At 40.8% G+C, this 20,505-nt stretch overlaps 1 protein-coding gene across 1 annotated transcript; it reads right to left on the reverse strand.

The window, feature by feature from the left end:
• Positions 1-1,191: 1,191 nt before the first annotated feature.
• Positions 1,192-2,793, reverse strand: LOC135563680 (interferon beta-like). The gene is made up of 6 exons (XM_065006770.1): positions 2,714-2,793; positions 2,469-2,614; positions 2,286-2,372; positions 2,005-2,154; positions 1,658-1,747; positions 1,192-1,553 (listed from the first exon to the last, which is right to left on the reverse strand). The coding sequence occupies exons 2-6, from the start codon at positions 2,592-2,594 to the stop codon at positions 1,446-1,448; spliced, it is 561 nt and encodes a 186-aa protein (XP_064862842.1). The 5' UTR covers positions 2,595-2,614; positions 2,714-2,793; the 3' UTR covers positions 1,192-1,445.
• Between the last annotated feature and the right edge of the window lie 17,712 nt (positions 2,794-20,505).

Raw genomic sequence — 20,505 nt, forward strand, 5'->3', positions numbered from 1 at the left:
TAAGTGCATGCTCTTCCATCGATTGCTGCCGCACCCTCTTGCATTAATAGCAACACGACTCTGGACGGTTTTGACTTAGAATATGTGAAACAACTACAAATACCTAGGTGTCTGGTTAGCCTGTAAACTCTCCTTCCAGACTCACATGAAACATCTCCAACCCAAAATTAAATCTAGAATCGGCGTCCTACTTCACAACAAAGCCTCCATCACCCATGCCACCAAACATACCCTCGTAAAACTGACTATCCTACCAATCCTTGACTTCGGGGATGTAAGTTACTTAATATCCTCCTACACTCTACTTAGCAAACTGGATGTAGTCTATCACAGCGCCATCCGTTTTGTCACCAAAGCCCCATATACTACCCACCACTGCGACCTGTATGCTCTCGTTGGCTGGCCCTCACTACATATTCGTTGCCAAACCCACTGGCTCCAGGTTATCTATATGTTTTTGCTAGGTAAAGTCCCGCCTTATCCCAGATCACTGGTCACCATAGTAATACCCACCCTTAGCACAACCTCCAGCAGGTATATGCAGATATATTTCACTGGTCATCCCCAAAGCCAACATTTGCTTTAGCCGCCATTCCTTCCAGTTCTCTGCTGCCAATGACTGGAATTAATTGCAAAAATCACTGAAGCTGGAGACAAATGTCTCCCTCTCTAACTTTAAGCATCAGCTGTCAGAGCATCTTACCGATCACTGTAGCTGTACACAGCCAATCTGTAAATAGCAAACCAAACTACCTCATCCCCATATTATTACTTACCCTCTTGCTCTTTTGCACCCCAGTATTTCTACTTGCACATCATCATCTGCACGTCTATCACTCCATTGTTAATGCTAAATTGTAATTATTTCGCCTCTATGGCCTGTTTATTGCCTTATCTCCCATACTCTTCTACATTTGCACACACTGCACATAGATTGTTCTATTGTGTTATTGACGGTACGTTTGTTTATGTGTAACTCTGTGTTGTTGTTTTTGTCGCACTGCTTTGTTTTATCTTGGCAGTGTCGCAGTTGTAAATGATAACTTGTTCTCAACTGGCCTACCTGGTTAAATAAAGGTGAAATAGAAAATAACTACATAAAATCACACCTTGGACTTGGATACAGAACGAGCACTCAGATTACCAATATTTTAAAGTATTTTTATTTTAGTAACTTTAACATTTGATGAAGAGCAACAAAAGGCACGATTTTCAAATAGATAAATAGATTCATAAATAGGCCTACATCAATAAATAACCTTGATAAATAAATAAATAAATATATAAGTAGGCCTACATCAATAAATAACCTTGATAAATAAATAAATACATTTATATAATATTGCTGTTTGACATTGCACATTGCATGATTGTAGAATAGAAGGCTTTAAAAATCAAGCACAATTGTAAAACAAATTAGTAAAAAAAGATCTGCAAGTTCAAATTCATGTTCTGTTGGACCACAGAAGGCTGTCAGAGGTGTGTTTCAGAATGAATTCTAGGGTGTACAGGAGCTCTTTTCGAACCACTTCCCAGGCGCAGTAACTGAAATTCTGTGAAAATAAAAATAAATGGTTAGGGCAATGTAGAGTAATATTATCCTATGTAGAGATATTATCAAAACAATGTTTCTATTTGTTTTCAACCTATATCCTACCTTTTCTTTTAAAACTGCTGCAATGTTCCCAAAGTATGTCTTCAGGCCCTCTGCCCTGATGGGATAATCACTTGTATCCACACTGCTCATCTGCCAGAAAGGAAGAAAGAGGCAGGCGATGAATAATAATTCAAATGCATCCATTATAGTGTATTTGCTTGTACCCTACTTTTTATTTTAGGACAGCCGCGATGTTCCTAAAGTAGGTATTCAGCACCTTTGCCCTGACTAGATAATCACGTTTATCCACACTCTCCATCATCTGACACAAGAATAAAATAATTCAAATGTCACCATACCACACTTAAACAGTTAAGCTATCTGTATTGGCCTAGGTAGGTACTCACACACTCGCTCTCTTCAATCTGACGGTAGATAATGTTCTGAAAATACTCCAACTTCTGTTGGTCCCACATTGTCGGCAGTTCGTCAGTTCCGAACAATGTGTCGATGTTCTTCAATGTCTCATAAATAGCCTTAGCAGCACTGCTGCTCAACTGAAACGGACAACAACAATAATTTCAATTAACATAAATGGCCGTGTAAAGTGTTCTACTTTCTAATCCTAACGGTTGCAAATACTCTTTCATGCTGTAAAGAACTCTTGAATATGCTCGCTTGCCCTTACCTGTGGCGCCCCGGAGGTTGCAAATGAGGTGGCTGGGAATGCCATGAAGACATTCTCCTGCAGGCACTCCAGAGGAAAATGACCCCCCTGAAAGAAAGACAAAACACATTTCTCATGTTGAGCTATTCAGTTAAACATAGTTGGAGAATACATCTCAAAACAAAAGTAATTTAAAAAATGTACCATGTCTCTCAGTAGGTTGTGGGTTGTTCGCACCAGCTGTCCTTGTAGCTGGCAAGGCATGGGCATCGAGAACACTTGCACGAGGCAGAGGAAGGCGCTCATCCAAGTGATAGTCTGAATTGCCATTCTTATGGTAGTTAGATGATCTGCAGCAGATGGTCATTGTTAGTTGAATATAATCCTAAAAATAATTAATTAATTGAAGCCTGAAGCAATGATCAAATGATAGCATGTTGTTGACTTACCTGTTGCCAGTATATTGCAAATTTCCTCCAGTCAGAATGTGGTTTGTGTTCTGATCCCATATCTGCGGATTATCTTAAATAGTGAGGATTGAATGGATGTACACAAAGTGAAAGGGTGTCTCGCTAAATTAAGAGTGGAAATGAATGAATGTGGGAAAGTTTTGCCTCGTGAACCGCAAGACCGGATTTCTCTTTTCGTGTGCTCCACTTCCCTCTCATCATGTTTCGAGTTTTCCTTCATAGGAGGAACATTGTCCTAAGTATGTTAAAAAAATGAACTCATAGGCTCAAAGGAGAAGGAGGAGAGAGAGAGGGAGAGCGGGAGAGAGAGAGAGAGAGAATCGACCCCTTAACTTTACAATGAATGCAGTAGACCTCTATATGTTTTTATAAACAAGATTATTAAACTAATAGCACTTTTATGGACTAAGGGAAGGCCTTCTACCATGTTTGTTTGTTAATCACAAAACTGCTATTTGATTGTTTGTTTGTTGTTTCGATACATTTCAATTAAACTGTTGATAATAACTGATGATCAAATACAAATCAACCAGCATTTTATGACGTCTGTATCTGAAGAATCAGGCTAACATTACCATTTGACTATGTATTACCCTACGAGAGACTATATAAACTAATGTGCTCTGTTGTGGTAACATTATCGTAAGATTAGTAGAAAAATACCTAAATCCTAATTCCTAACAACACTTAGTTTCATCGTCTTGGATATGCTGAGTTAAAGGGGCAATTTCTGCGATTTCTACATCCAATTTTGGACTTTTAAATGAATGATAGACAGGCTACCTATTGACTCTTGGAGAATAAATAACTTTTAAAGGCCTAATGTGCCCAGTTTACCTCTCTTACCTCAAAATAACCCAAAATGTACTTTTTTTATGACATTTTTTGAAACAATATACATCTAAACAAACACTGTGTAACTTGAAAATTTATTTGAAACTATAATGTTGATCTCTTGGATGGTCATTACTTGAATCAATAGCTCTCTGACAGCGGTTACTTTTCTCGAATCCCCTTCCCTCATTTACCAGAATAGTGGTTGAGTGACCACTATGGTGTTTAATTTAACTGTAGATTGCCTATAAGAAACTGAATGCATGAAAGCCTGAATGGATGAATAAATGGATGACTGAATATATAAATGAATGGAAAAAAACAATATGATAATAGATGCATGTATTTTCTCAATTAATAGTGTTATAATAACAAAAATATTACAAAGCCTTCACAAATAAATAAATCAGCCAGTCAGTAAAAATATAATCCATCTATCTATTAGCCAGCCTCAAGGACATCCAATCTCCAATGAAGATTATGAGGTTGTCCATAAGATCGCTTCTTCCTCACTTTTTCAGTCAACTCAACCACAACAGGTGCTGCGCCAACGCATCCGACGACACACAAAAAAACGGCGCTTGGAAGTTCCAAGTTTCAGTGAAATTCCTCTGATTTGTGGTGATCTAGAACTTTTCCTCTGATTAATTTCGCCTATTTTCGAGTGCATTTGATATTGGAAACCTTCTGTTTCAAGATTGTGTTCAGCTTGTTGAAATACGTTTTCAGAGACCCTTTGCCTGAAGTCACTGACCCTCCATCTCCAGAGGATGCCCCAACACCACACCCGACCTGAAGACAGTATAAAATGGTTGTGAGTGAATTAGTTCCGTCTTAAGAAAAGTACAGAAAAAAAATATATCGCTTAGATTAAATCACAAAATAAAGACCTATGCCAATTATTGTCTGCCCCCCAAATATAACTTAGGCTACAACTTACGCATCCCTCCAATTTCTTAACTTAACAAGGCCATCTGTTTTTGAACAGGTTCAGTGTTTCTTTGTTCCATGTGAAAGGAGTCAGGCTGTTAAATAATTGGGTCATATATTCCAAAGACTCTAATGCAACCACAGAGACGTCCCCGCTCTGTATAATAGAAAACACCGTTTTAGACATTAGGATGTCTCATAAATTCCATGGTTAAACTTCCAATTGATCATTTTGAAATTGAAAAACATCAAACTCTGTAGTTTATTCTATCCAAATCTTGCTACATGATACACTTCAGTATCTTACCTGTGGTTTCTTGTAAACATGCTCTGGAAACATGCTCTCGACTTTTCTTTACGGAAACAGAACTGGGAATTGTCCACCCTGAAATAAAGTCATATCAATATCAAAAAGTGAACTGTATTGGAATAGTATCCACGAATGAAACATTGTGGTACAGAGAGTGAAGGCATTGGTTATATAAAACGTCCTATAATAAAATACAATAAATTGAGGTCTAATAATGAGATATATTGAGCATCAAATTGTACACATCAAATAGTGGACAGGTGCAAAAATGTGTGTGCTAGTGCATGATTTGCGTCCACATGCACAGTTCAGATGCTGCGGTGTATAAGCAGAACAGAACAGAGTCAGGTAGATACTCAACCATTTCAAGGCTAGCATGAATATTTGAAATTTTCGTCGCTCGGAGAGACTAGCAGGCCTGCAAGAATAAACCAATTGACCAATGTGTTGTGATAACATTATCGTAGGTTAATCATTTTTGAAATCCTCATGAGTTTAGTTCAACTACTCTCTTACCTCATCAGAAGCCAAAATAAGAAATGTTCATGACATTGTTTGAAACCATGTAAATGTTTCAAAAAACCACACAAAAAACACGGTACAACTTCCAAATGTAGTTCAAACTAGCCCGTAGCTTTAATCTCGTAGATGGACATTCCTTTCATCCTTAGTTCTTTGACAATGATTACTTTTCTCCAACCCTAATCCTCAGCTATTGAGAAAAATAGTGGTTCATTGACCGTTTTGGTGTTGTTTGAACAGCAGCCTGCTCCTTTAAAAAAGTCAGTCTATAAACAAATGAATGCATGAAAGAATGAAAGGATGAATGACTGCATATATAAATGAATGAATAAAAATGATAATTATTTGATTTTGTTATAAAGGTTTAAATACATAGTCTGCACATATTGATGTCAGTCAACCAATGTTTATGAATAAATAATTCAGTCAGTAAATATATCAGCTGTCAATCTATTAGCCGGGCTCAGAAACATGTCACATGTCTCCAATTGTCACGTTCCTTTGTTTTGTCGTATGGTCAGGGCGTGAGTTGGGTGGGCAGTCTACATTTGTTTTTCTATGTTTTGGGGTATTTCTATGTTTCGGCCTAGTATGGTTCTCAATCAGATGCAGGTGTCATTAGTTGTCTCTGATTGAGAATCATACTTAGGTAGCCTGGGTTTCACTGTGTGTGAGAGAGTAATAGGATACGGCATGTGTCAAAATTGATTGATTGCTGACAGGTGTCAAAAATGATTGATTGCTGACCTTATGACCTGATGACGTGTACTGAATATGTGCCCCCGCCCCGCCCCCCCCTGTTCGTGTGGTCATGTGTTAGAGGGTGTTTGAACTTTTGGGGCCCATGCCCCCCCTCCACCCCCCAGTTTTATCTCCCTTATGGTTGTTATCTATGAAGCAGGAATGTCTGGGGCTATAGATAGCGCTGGGGGCCTCAGCATTATAAATGTCCAGAACAAGCCATTTTTTAAGACCTGAATATTAAACATCTAAAATATGTCTACAAGGGGAATTCTCGGAGTGCTCTGTAGCTCATGTCACGAACCCAACGCCAAAAGCTTGGAGGATATTTTGGTAGAGGCTCCCGAATGTTTTAACGGATTTCTGTGTACAAGCGAGGGCCATATTTCGTATAATGTTCAGGGCTAACAGGACCCCTATATCTGTAAGAAATAGTTAAAATAAATGTTGAATTATAACGTGTGTTAAAATGTAGGTGTTAATTTTTGAAAATGTATACCCCCCCCATTTAACTAAGGGGTAGCGCTCTTTTCTCTCAAGCTAGGGTCTGGCGCAGACAACAGTAAGATCTGAAAAAAAACATGTATTATTTTATAGTCTATTCCTACATGGGTATGTTATGAACATTACGTTTTATTAAAGTTTGTAATAATGTACAAAGACCTGCATCCAAGGTTTTTTTTATTTTTACATAAAACACGTGTGCTGCATGTTTAAATATTATTCAAATGTGTTACTTAATTCAAACATGTCTTAAAGGTTGTACGAAATATTTTGGAATTCAATAAAAGGAATGTTTAAAAACGGTATCTCACCCTTTAACTATGGGAAAAGCCTATTTAACAACGTCTTCCAGCTCTGTCTCGAAGTAAAATAGAATCAGAGTGTTTGTGTGTGTGGGGAGGGGTCTTGAGGCGGAGCAACAGGCGTGTGTGTGTGTGTGTGTGTGTGTGTGTGTGTGTGTGGTTGGGTGTGTGTGTAACATAAATCCTAAGGTTGGGGGGTGTTTCAACCAGGGGGTCCCAGAACTCTTATCTGTAGAGAACCGTTTGAAACCAAGGTGTGCACTATCATGCATAAGGCATGTCGAGATATCAGCCGAACAGCGGGGGTTAAACATAGATATCACGACATCCCCTCCTGTTGTTTGAATTCACAGCCTGTGTTCTCTAAACCAGACATACATGGGGTGGGGTGTAGCATACATTTCTCAAAAAAACTCATTCCGAACTTTTAGATAGTTAGGGACAGAACTATTTTTTAACATTGTCAGCATTGCTTTAGCGCAAACATAAAGGCCCGAATATTGAGCTGCACGGACAGATTAAAATAATAATAATAATATTCGGAATAAGGGACTATGGGCCTTGTGCCGTCTATCCCCAGAGTTTACGGGGTAACCGAAGCATTCCTACACGAGCTAAAGGAGGCAATTCACATACACCAGAAACTCAAAGAAATCCGACACACCCTGGTGGAGGATAACAAATACAGGGAGGCTGTGGTGTCGGATGTGATGGCTTTCTGGCTCAATAAACCCCTAGAGCCCGAGTGACATTTTTGTTATTTAGATGTAGAGCAATGGGTAACTATATGTATACGATGTTAGATAGAATAAATACATTTTTTCTTTTGAGAGAACTTACAAGTGTTATGCATCAAATTATTGAAAATAAAGTGAACAATGTCTCGTTCTACAAAACCCCCAATTCCGGGGCTAATGTAGAGCGTGTTTTGAAAATGGACCAAATCATGACTCATGTACGCCATGCTGGCGAGGTTCTACAATGGACACAAATGGTAACCTGGCTTGGTGGTGATTCTGAAGAACTAGAAACAACCTTGTCTAAGATTTTACTTTATTTGTTTGAAAAACCCTTTAATTGTACCATGTATCATATTTGTTGTTTATATACTTTTATAGCGGATGTGTCTGTTGTAAAAATTCAGCGAAACAAACCTGTTAATCTAAGCCAAATATACAAGGTTTTACATGATTCGATCATAGAGAAAGGGGGGGCATGTATCCTGCAACGAATTAGGGATTGTCTGTATACGTAATACCTAATGTTTTCATGAAAATAAAAATCCCAAAAATGAAAATGAAATGTTGTTGTTATTTGAAAGTGGCTCATTAACATTATTGTACCTCAGAGAGGCAAGAAGGATGGCAGAGCAGATTTTGAAAAACATTTATTATAATCCCTCTAACCCGGGGTCTTATGGTGGTAAGGAGCATTTACAGCGCGCTTTAGCCGAAGAAACAGGTCACAGGTTAAGCGATGCTAAAGTCACTGAGTGGCCGAACAAGATGCGCACACTCTACATAAACCCGTGAGAAAACATTTTCCTAGAAATAGAGTTTTTTCTACACACCCATTGTCCCAATTTCAGGCGGATCTATGTGACATGCAGGCCCTTGCAGATAAAAATGAAGGAAACCGCTACATGCTAACGGTCATAGATATTTTCCCTAAAATAGCTTTTGTCCGGGTCTTAAAGAATATGAGCGGCGCTGAGGTGACCAGGGCATTTGCCTCTATCTTGAAGGAAGGAGGCGCCCCCAAGAAAGTGCAGACCGATGGCGGAAAATAATTTTTTAATAAGACCTTTCAGAAACTAATGAAAAAGCACAATATAGTACATTTTGCTACCAGATCGGATTTGAAAGCTTCTGTGGTTGAACGCTTTAACAGGACTCTGAAGGAGAGGATGTGGCGCTATTTTACAGCGCACAACACGCATAGATATATAGATATAGTTCAAGATTTAGTAATTGCGTATAACAATAGTTATCATAAAAGTATAAGGATGAAACCCTCCGAAGTCTCTTCGGAAAACTCTTTTCAAGTCTTTAAAAATCTGTATGGTTTGCTCCCTCTTCGCCGTAAGAAAAAAATACATTTTAAATTTATTGTGGGGGACTTGGTTCGTATATCCAAGTTGAGGGGTGTTTTCGATAAAAAATACGTGCAAGGATACAGTGATGAGCTTTTCACGGTTACAGAATGTCTGCCGCGCATACCCCGGTCTACATATTAAAAGATTATGACGGGGAACTTATAACGGGATCTTTTTATGAGCAGGAATTACAGAAGGTAACGGTTGGTAAAGACAAGGTGTTTCACGTAGAGGAGATTCTAGATCAAAAGAGAGAGAAAGTTCAAAAATGGGTGCTGGTCCGCTGGAAAAACTGGCCGCTAAAATTCAACAGCTGGGTATTAGAGAAGGATGTAGTGGAGGCATCAGGGGTTAATTTAAACCCCCATGCATGATAAAATACATCCTCATTCGGGTGTACACCGGAGGGCATAATGGAACACAGCGGCTTCTACCTGACTCTCCCCAGTAATGCGTCCGCACACATATATCGTAATAATCAGAGTTCTAATTATACAACCAATTTTCCAAAGCCTATAGAGTTATCAGAGGCCTGGGAAGTAGGGCTCAGCGAGATTACATACCCCCATAGCTGGTATAATATCAAAGATAAGGACCGGGAATTTTATTTCAAAAAGTTAACGGAACCTGCTAAATTTATTAAGGTTAAAAAAGGGTTCTATAGAACCGTCGAAAGGCTCGTCTCCGAGTTGAATGAACGGCTATCGCAGAACAGTATGGAAATATTCCTGATGTACAACCCTATACATAAAAGGGTACAAATCTCAGGAGATGCTTCCGGGGGGATAAAGACCAGTGGTAATTTAGCCTACATGTTAGGGATGGGGCCCAATATATGGACGTATGTGAGAGATAAATTATTCCCATTCCCCGCGGATATACATGCAGGATTTTACAACATATTTGTGTATACCGACATCATATCATATCAAAGGGTCGGAGACAGCTGTGTGCCACTCCTGAGAACGGTTCATATAGATGGAAAGGATGGGGACATCGTCACTGTCACCTACGACAAGCCACACTACGTACCTGTAAGCAAGAAATATATTGAAAACATTCTTGTTGAGCTTAAAACGGATCAGAACGAAAACATTGAATTTACTTATGGTAAAACGATTGTAAAACTCCACTTTAGACCCACCAAAACCTCTCTACATATATAATATTAGTATTATATATTTTATATACATAATACATCTAAATTAAAATTATGGAACACCGACATCTCGACCCTAACCGGTATGTCACATACTATGTGGATCAAGTGGGTACTGGGTTACCAGGATATTATGGATCGCCCACCATGTATGGTTCGGGGATCGGAGGGATATTTCGTAATCTCTTTAGGATGGTTTTACCGTTTATGAAGAGAGGCTTCAGCATAGCCAAACCGCATTTAAAATCAGCAGCAAAAAATATAGTAAGTGAGGTTGTCGCCAATGCAATAACCAGAAGGGCGTCACCAGATGTCGAGAGTCAAGAAGGCTCGGGGTTGATGATGTTGTCTCGAAGACCGAAAAAGAGACCGCCCGGTATAAGGCGAAGACTTGAGCCTAAAAAACGGAGGTTAACGGTTAAAAGAAACTCAGTTAGTCAAAGACGGGGTAAAGTGAGGAGGTCTGGACCAAAAACGGTAAAAAGAATACTCGGAAGTATTTTCTAAAAGAACAAGCACCATGGCTCTTTTACACCGCATGTCCTCTGAAGCTATAAAAACAGAGCTCGATCTTTTCAAGGCCCCCTTAACCCAACATTCAGTAGAGAGGTCCAGTTATGTGGAGATAGCCCCACTCTCTGCCATTACAGACAACGGCCCCATAGAGTTTTTCATACCAGGCCACGGTGACAACTATCTGGACCTCAACAACACCTTGGTGCATTTGCGTCTAAAAGTAACCAAAAGAGATGGTACTGATATTGTAAACGATGCCAAAGTGAGTCTCATTAATTACCCAGTGGCCACCATCTTCTCCCAAGTGGATGTGACTTTGGGGGAACGGCTAATCAGTCAAAGCAGTGCCACATACCCCTACCGTGCCATCATGGAATGCTTACTCAACTACTCTGAAGACACTCTCAAGACCCAATTCAGCGCAGGGCTTTTTAGCAAGGATACTGCAGGAGGCTCTATGGAATCGACAGACCCATCCACAGGTGCAAATAAAGGCCTGGCCGCCCGGGCTCGCTACTGTGCAGAATCTCGAGAGTTTCATCTGCTAGGCCCTATACACTCTGACATTTTCTTTCAAGAACGTTTACTCTTAAATGCGGTTGATTTAAGACTAAAATTAACCAGGGCCAAGGATGAGTTTTGCCTAATGTCTGCAACGGATGGGGACTTTAGCTTAAAAGTGTTGGGGGCCACGCTTTTTATTAAAAAAGTATCGGTATCTCCGGCAGTTCGTCTGGGTCACTCACAGGCTTTGCTGAAAGGAAATGCCCTTTACCCTCTCCAAAGAATTACCATGAAAACCTTTAGCATACCTGTGGGCAGCAGAATCTGCAGTCAAGAAAACCTATTTCTAGGCCCTTTACCGCGATACGTAGTTATAGGTTTGGTTGATCACGCCTCCAATACGGGCAGCTTAAATAAAAAAAACTTTAATTTTCAACACTTCAATGCAGAGTATGTCGCTCTGTGTCAGGACGGACGTCAGGTCCCTGCTAAGGCTTCCTAACCGCAATTTAATAACAACATATCTGTGCGAGAATTTTACAATCTATTCCTGGCTACCGGGAGGCATCTAAAAGATCTCTCTTTACCTATTGACAGAAATGATTTTGCCGAGGGTTACACAATGTATGCTTTCAATTTATCCCCAGATGATGACACCTCAGGAAATCTTTCTGTGGTGTCCCAAGGTAACCTCAGGCTGGAAATGCGTTTCCGTACACCTTTAGCCTGTACGGTTAGCATGATTGTTTATGCCTGCTCTGATTCAATCTTGGAGGTGAATAGCCGAAGACAGGTTTTAGTAGATTATTATTAAGGATCGTTGAGCAAAAGACATGAATACCCAAGAGTTGGAAGGGCTGATGAGCCGACTGATTGGAAAACAATTTTGCGGAGTGTTGGCTTGTGATGAATTACCTATGGAGAAATGGAAGGTGCGGCCTGCAATGTTTATTGTCAATACCCATCCTAAAAACATGCCGGGTGAACATTGGCTAGCTGTGACCTTAGAAGAGGAAGGAGGAAGAAAAATCTCAACTTTTTTTGATTCCTATGGTTTCCCACACGGTTTTTCACATTTCCCCAAATCTATTAAAGAATTTCTGACCAAAAATGGCTCAAAGATATACTACAATATCAAACAGGTGCAAGATACCCTTTCAACGACATGCGGTCAACACTGTGTATTCTACCTATGCCAAAGAGCCCGGGGAGTTTCTTTTGAAGATGTTATGTCTCTTTATAAGGATGATTTAAGAAGTAATGATAAAGTTGTAGCTTGTTTTGTTAGAAAATATCAAAAGTGTTCAAATGTGTATCCTCTAAGAACGTGTAATCAAGGCGTATGCTCACGCCAAATGTTTCAAGAATGCCACAAATGTTAAATTGCTTATTTTTCAAATAAAATTTATTGAATTTAATCATAGTCATTCAAAAGTAATTCAAAAGGCTAACCACCCAGAGAGATCGGGATTAGGGAAAGGTCCAGAGGCGTTCAGGGGGGTAAATGGGTTATCGTCATTCATTTCATAAGGATGCGAGGGTTTTGGGGCATCTTTAGGGGTGCTGTATCTCGGTGACGGTTTGTGTTTTAAAGAGTGAATCTGTTGCTGAATCTTATAGTTGGGTACACCCGAGAGGGGTATGTTGAGGATGGCCAGGGCCTTAAGAAACTGAAGCCACCCTGGAGGTCTTCGGTCATCAGCCACCTTGTGGGCAGATGTGGTACTTTTAAGCAAGTCAAGTATATGTGAACCCTTGACAACAGCCCCCTGAAGGATAAACTCTCCTTTGTCATTCCAAGTAGCTGCCCCATTTGAGTCTTTTAGCTTGTTCATAATGTAGCTAACATTTTTCCTGTTATGTGCCGGAACATGGGTTAACAAGTCATGCATAACTTTATCTTCAACAGGCATTTGATCTTCAGATGGTAAGCTCGCAGGTACAGACCTTACAGGGGCGTGGCTCTCGCGAGGCTCGTCATCTTTTAAAGGGTCCTGTAGGGAAATAGTTAAATGGCCTGTCTCTCTCTCCCCTTGTTTCACCAAGGACAAAAACCTTTGCAAGAGGTTTGTGTATTTTTGGACCTTATCATAGGGGTTCAATCCTTTTTGATTCAAAATATCATTTTCCGCTGTTTGTCTGATATTTTCGGGGGCCCCTGCATTTGTTTTTTTAAGTCTATCCAACTCTTGTTGTGGCACCAGATACATTTTATTGGCCATCACCCTATGTGTTCAACCACCACGTCGGGCTGCAATAAGGCTGGTGATGAAGGGCACGGCTATACTTAGTAAAGGTAGAATAAAACCGCCAGACTGTTGTATGCTATGTCGTTTCTTTTGAAGACTGACCCTTTTATTGGCAAAGAGCTTGATCGAGGTCTTTTGTCTCTTTAATTTTTTCAATTGTGTCAGGGTGAGTGGAATGCGTCCTTTGAGAAGATTCAAAGCAATCTCACATAGGGATAATATGAGATCTGAAGAACAGTGACCCAAGATGGCCTTCCGTTCATTAGATGTAGCCCCAACTAGGCTTCTCAAGAGGGGCAAGTTTCTTTTTAAACGCAGAGACATAGCGGCTACTTTTTTTTTTTTTTTTAGGAATGTACGCAGCCGGCCACTCCCACGGGAACAGACCGGTTCGTAGCCTCAGGTGTTCTGGAGTATTTGCTTTTAAATCCACGATTAAATAAGAAAATGGCGCTTGGGTTGCGTCCTCGTAGCTCTCCATAAAGTAGAATTTCCTTCCCGGGTACATCTGCTGAGCTAGAGTGTTAATTTGTAGTTTGTCTCTAGGATTTTTGAACAAAACCATGTAATTGGCGTTCAAACTGATGGTGCGGCTATTTTTACCTTGGTGAAACACATTCTGCACCAAGTAAAGCACGGACAGGTTTCTATGATGAGTATATTGGGTAAACGCTCGGGCAATTTCGGGATGTTCGCTACCTGCAAATAGCATATCGTCCAAAACCAACAGATTGTTTTTATGAGGAGGTAAAAGTTCATCATCAGACAGGGTATCAGGTATTCCTTCAACAAACTTGATTTTTATTGTCTTCAACAATTCATCATACAGAGGTTGATAACATGAATAACACCACACAACATTATCAGGCTTTTGAGATAACACATGTTCAGAATTCTCTAAAATACTTTTTACAAAACAAGTTTTACCACTATTCGAAGGCCCTGCGATTAAGGCCGAAAATGGTAGTTGCAACCGGGGGTCAAAACCTTCTACAGCAGTCATTATATCTTAAGCTTTAAGACCCCTGTAGCTTGTAGCATAAGTCAACACCCAAAGGGGTAATGTGGTCCAGTCAGGCAAAAGCAGTCTCTTGTCATAGACAACCCTGAATCTTTTAGTAAGTGGGGTCTTCCTCAGATGGAAGCCCTTTATTATACACAACAATCTTTTTGTAGGAGCTCCTAAATCTCAAAGTCACTATTCCTGTCATTTAGGACAAACGTGTGATTGATTCCTAGTTTTTACACGAGGGGTATTTTTTTTCATAGTTTTTGAGTCACGCCTGACACACTGCGGCCTGTAGCATAAGTCAGTAGCCATAGGGCAATGTAGTCCCGTCAGGCAAAAGCACTCTCTTGTCATAGACAACCCTGAATCTTTTAATGAGTGGGGCATTCCTCAGATGGAAGCCCTTTTTATCCCTAACAATCTTTTTGTAGGAGCTCAAAATCTCCAAGTCACTATTCCTGTCATTTAGGAACCCCTCGACCAAGCGTGTGATTGATTCCAAGTTTACACGCTGGGCATTTTCATAGTTTTGAGTAACTCCTTTGGCTTTCAATACCTCACTTTACCCCGTCTTTGACTAACTGAGTTTCTTTTAACCGTTAACCTCCGTTTTTTAGGCTCAAGTCTTCGCCTTATACCGGGCGGTCTCTTTTTCGGTCTTCGAGACAACATCATCAACCCCGAGCCTTCTTGACTCTCGACATCTGGTGACGCCCTTCTGGTTATCTCATTGGCGACAACCTCACTTACTATACTTTTCTTTGAGTTTCTGGTGTATGTGAATTGCCTCCTTTAGCTCGTGTAGGAATGCTTCGGTTACCCCGTAAACTCTGGGGATAGACGGCACAAGGCCCATAGTCCCTTATTCCGAATATTATTATTATTATTTTAATCTGTCCGTGCAGCTCAATATTCGGGCCTTTATGTTTGCGCTAAAGCAATGCTGACAACGTTAAAAAAATAGTTCTGTCCCTAACTATCTAAAAGTTCGGAATGAGTTTTTTTGAGAGATGTATGCTACACCCCACCCCATGTATGTCTGGTTTAGAGAACACGGGCTGTGAATTCAAACAACAGGAGGGGATGTCGTGATATCTATGTTTAACCCCCGCTGTTCGGCTGATATCTCGACATGCCTTATGCATGATAGTGCACACCTTGGTTTCAAACGGTTCTCTACAGATAAGAGTTCTGGGACCCCCTGGTTGAAACACCCCCCAACCTTAGGATTTATGTTACACACACACCCAACCACACACACACACACACACACACACACACACACACACACACACACACACACACACACACACACACACACACACACACACGCCTGTTGCTCCGCCTCAAGACCCCTCCCCACACACACAAACACTCTGATTCTATTTTACTTCGAGACAGAGCTGGAAGACGTTGTTAAATAGGCTTTTCCCATAGTTAAAGGGTGAGATACCGTTTTTAAACATTCCTTTTATTGAATTCCAAAATATTTCGTACAACCTTTAAGACATGTTTGAATTAAGTAACACATTTGAATAATATTTAAACATGCAGCACACGTGTTTTATGTAAAAATAAATAAAAAACTTGGATGCAGGTCTTTGTACATTATTACAAACTTTAATAAAACGTAATGTTCATAACATACCCATGTAGGAATAGACTATAAAATAATACATGTTTTTTTTCAGATCTTACAGTTGTCTGCGCCAGACCCTAGCTTGAGAGAAAAGAGCGCTACCCCTTAGTTAAATGGGGGGGTATACATTTTCAAAAATTAACACCTACATTTTAACACACGTTATAATTCAACATTTATTTTAACTATTTCTTACAGATATAGGGGTCCTGTTAGCCCTGAACATTATACGAAATATGGCCCTCGCTTGTACACAGAAATCCGTTAAAACATTCGGGAGCCTCTACCAAAATATCCTCCAAGCTTTTGGCGTTGGGTTCGTGACATGAGCTACAGAGCACTCCGAGAATTCCCCTTGTAGACATATTTTAGATGTTTAATATTCAGGTCTTAAAAAATGGCTTGTTCTGGACATTTATAATGCTGAGGCCCCCAGCGCTATCTATAGCCCCAGACATTCCTGCTTCATAGATAACCATAAGGGAGATAAAACTGGGGGGTGGAGGGGGGGCATGGGCCCCAAAAGTTCAAACACCCTCTAACACATGACCACACGAACAGGGGGGGCGGGGCGGGGGCACATATTCAGTACACGTCATCAGGTCATAAGGTCAGCAATCAATCATTTTTGACACCTGTCAGCATTCAATCAATTTTGACACATGCCGTATCCTATTACTCTCTTGTGTGTTGTGGGTGATTGTTCCTGTCGCTGTGTTTGCACCAGATAGGACTGTTTAGGTTTTCGCACATTTATTGTTTTGTAGTGTTCATGTGTACATTTACGTATTAAAGGAACCATGGACACTTACCACGCCGCATATTGGTCCTCTGATCCTTTTCGCCTCTCCTCTTCGGAAGAAGAGGAGGAAATCCCTGACACCAATGATGATTATTTGGTTTTCCAACTGACCTCTTCTTCCTCATGGCTTGACTCTGCTGTCGAGGAATTTCTTGAACTGCACCAGGTTGTCGCGAACCATGCGCATGCGCTTTGTTCCTGGAGCGCACACTGTGTATATAGTTTTTTTCCTCAACAATCAACTCAACCACAGCAGGTGCTGTGCCAATCAGTGGCGACCGGTTTTCCGAGCGTGCCCCACCTGTTTAACCACAACAACAAAAAAGTTAACATTTGATTAACTTTTTTTGTAGTTGCCTGTTTTACTTGTTATTTAGGCATTAATACGTTTCACATATCAGTATGTAAAGAATGTAAAAAAACAACAACAATCATTGAGTTAATAAAGCTGCATACAAACATGGTCTCTTTTTTGCTTTCTTGAGTAAGGCATTTCCAAAATGCAGGGCTTTTAGCCTAGCTCGGTCATTTCAGTGGTGTTGTGGCAGCCAGCCACAAACAAACACTACACAAGAAGTTGGAAATCGCAAATTCAGCAATGAATGGTTTGGAAGGAATATGTGGCTATCTGCAAGCATTTCAAAGCAGTTACTAGCCTGCTATTCAGTGGAGTGGGTGTGTGGTAAATCTGGGTTTAACGTTCTCTTTTCCACGTTTAAAGGGATAAACATCCAACATTGGCCATGCTTTCAATCCAGCACGACTTCAAAAAAACTGGAAACTGTGAAATGTCAGACTTCAGTGCGTTCAAGACAACTCGAAACTCTGAAAAAAACCTATTTCTGCATGGGAAAATACGTTTCGAACGGTCATCTAACTCAGAATTGCAAGTTGGGAACTCGGGCCTCTTACGAGAGCTCCGATGTGAAGATTACTGACGTCATGTTAAGACTGTTTTTTTTCCTGAGTTCCCAGTTTTCCTGAAAGCACCATAAATCCAAACAATTCCAGACTTGAATGACTTTGAATTTGCCCTCTAAGGACCGCTGCGCCACCTTCCTGTTCAAGTGAGCACAGCACAACAAGGTGAGTTCAAAAATGTACTGTATGCTTCTGCATAAAAAAATGTAACATGCCAGGGAGATATGTATACTGTAGCTAATAAAGTAATACTATGTGTATATTGTTTAGTAAGCTGTTAGTAGGTCATGTTTATTTAAAAAAAATTGTTGAATTTTTTAATTTAATCTTTAATTAACCAGGTTGGCTAGTTGAGAACCAGTTCTCATTTGCAACTGCGACCTGGCCAAGATAAAGCAAAGCAGTTCGACACACACAACAACACAGAGTTACACATGGAATAAACAAACATACAGTCAATAATAAAGGAGAAAAATCATATACAGCATGTGCAAATGAGGTAGGATAAGAAAGGTAAGGCAATAAATAGGCCATGGTGGCAAAGTAATTACAATATAGCAATTAAACACTGGAATGGTAGAATGTGCAGAAGATGAATGTGCAAGTAGAGATACTGGGGTGCAAAGGAGCAAGATAAATAAATACAGTATGGGGATGAGATAGATGGGCTATTTCCAGATGAGCTATGTACACGTGCAGTGATCTGTGAGCTGCTCTGACAGCTGGTGCTTAAAGCTAGTGAGGGAGGTAAGAGTCTCCAGCTTTAGTGATTTTAGCAGTTCGTTCCAGTCATTGGCTGCAGAGAACTGGAAGGAGAGGCGGCCGAAGGAATAATTGGCTTTGAGGGTGACCAGTGAGATATACCTGCTGGAGCGCGTGATATGGGTGGGTGCTGCTGTGGTGACCAGTGAGCTGAGACAAGGCGGGGCTTTACCTAGCAGAGACTTGTAGATGACCTGGAGTCAGTGGGTTTGGCGATGAGTATGAAGCGAGGGCCAGCCAACGAGAGCATACAGGTCGCAGTGGTGGGTAGTATATGGGGATTTGGTGACAAAATGGATGGCACTGTGATAGACTGTATCCAATTTGTTGAGTAGAGTGTTGGAGGCTATTTTGTAAATGTCATCACCGAAGTCAAGGATCGGTAGGATGGTCAGTTTTACGAGGGTATGTTTGCAACATGAATGAAGGATGCTTTGTTGCGGAATAGGAAGCCAATTCTAGATTTCATTTTGGATTGGAGATGTTCAATGTTAGTCTGGAAGGAGAGTTTACAGTCTAACCAGACACCTAGGTATTTGTAGTGATGCTGGACAGGCGGGCAGGTGCGGGCAGCGATCGGTTGAAGAGCATGCTTTTAGTTTTACTTGCATTTAAGAGCAGTTGGAGGCCACGGAAGGAAAGTTATATGGCATTGAAGCTCATCTGGAGGTTAGTTAGCACAGTGTCCAAAAAAGGGCCAGAGGTATACAGAACTATGTCGTCCACGTAGAGGTGGATCAAAGAATCACTCGCAGCAAGAGCGACATCATTGATGTATACAGAGAAGGGAGTCGGCCCAAGAATTGAACCCTGTGGCACCCCCATAGAGACTGCCAGATGTCTGGACAACAGGCCCTCCGATTTGACATACTGAACTCTCAGAGAAGTATCAGAGAAGTAGTTGGTGAACCAGGCGTGGCAATCATTTGGGAAACCAAGGCTGTCAAGTCTGCCAATAAGAATGTTGTGATTGACAGAGTCGAAAGCCTTAGCCAGGTTGATGAATACGGCTGTCTCTTATCGACTGCGGTTATGATATAATTTAGGACCTTGAGCGTGGCTGAGGTGTATCCATGACCAGCTCTGATACCAGATTGCATAGCGGAGAAGGTGCGGAGGGATTATACATGATTGGTGATCTGTTTGTTTACTTGGCTTTCGAAGACCTTAGAAAGGCAGGGTAGAATAGATATAGATAGGTCTGTAGTAGTTTGGGTCTAGATTGTCTCCCCCTTTGAAGAGGGGGATGACCGCGGCAGCTTTCCAATCTATGGGAATCTCAGACGATACGAAATAGGGGTTGAACAGGCTAGTAATAGGAGTTGCAACAATTTTGGCAGATCATTTTAGAAAGAGAGGCTCCAGACTGTCTAGCCCGGCTGATTTGTAGGGGTCCAGATTTTGCAGCTCTTTCAGAACATCAGCTATTTGGATTTGGGTGAAGGAGAAGTGGGGGAGGTTTGGTCGAGTTGCTGTGGGGAGCGCAGGGCTGTTGACCGGGATAGGGGTAGCCAGGTGGAAAGCATGGCCAGCCGTAGAAAAAGGCCTATTGAAATTCTCAATTATAGTGGAGGAGGTGCTCTATTCTCCATGGACTTTACAGTGTACCAGAACTTTTTGAGTTTGTGCTACAGGATGAACATTTCTGCTTGAAAATGCTACACCTAGCTTTCCTAACTGCCTGTGTATATATTAACTTCCCTGAAAAGTTGCATATCACGGGGGCTGTTCGATGCTAATGCAGAACTCCACAGGATGTTTTTGTGCTGGTCAAGGGCTGTCAGGTCTGGAGAGAACCAAAGGCTATATCTGTTCCTGGTTCTTCATTTTTTGAACGGGGCATGCTTATTTAAGATGGTGACGAAGGCACATTTAAAGAATAACCAGGCATCCTCTACTGACGGGATGAGGTCAATATCCTTCCAAGGTCCAGGTCGATTAGAAAGCTAGCTGAAGTGTTTTAGTGAGCGTT

Source organism: Oncorhynchus nerka, linkage group LG21 (assembly GCF_034236695.1).
Source record: "Oncorhynchus nerka isolate Pitt River linkage group LG21, Oner_Uvic_2.0, whole genome shotgun sequence".
Taxonomy (NCBI): Eukaryota; Metazoa; Chordata; class Actinopteri; order Salmoniformes; family Salmonidae; genus Oncorhynchus; species Oncorhynchus nerka.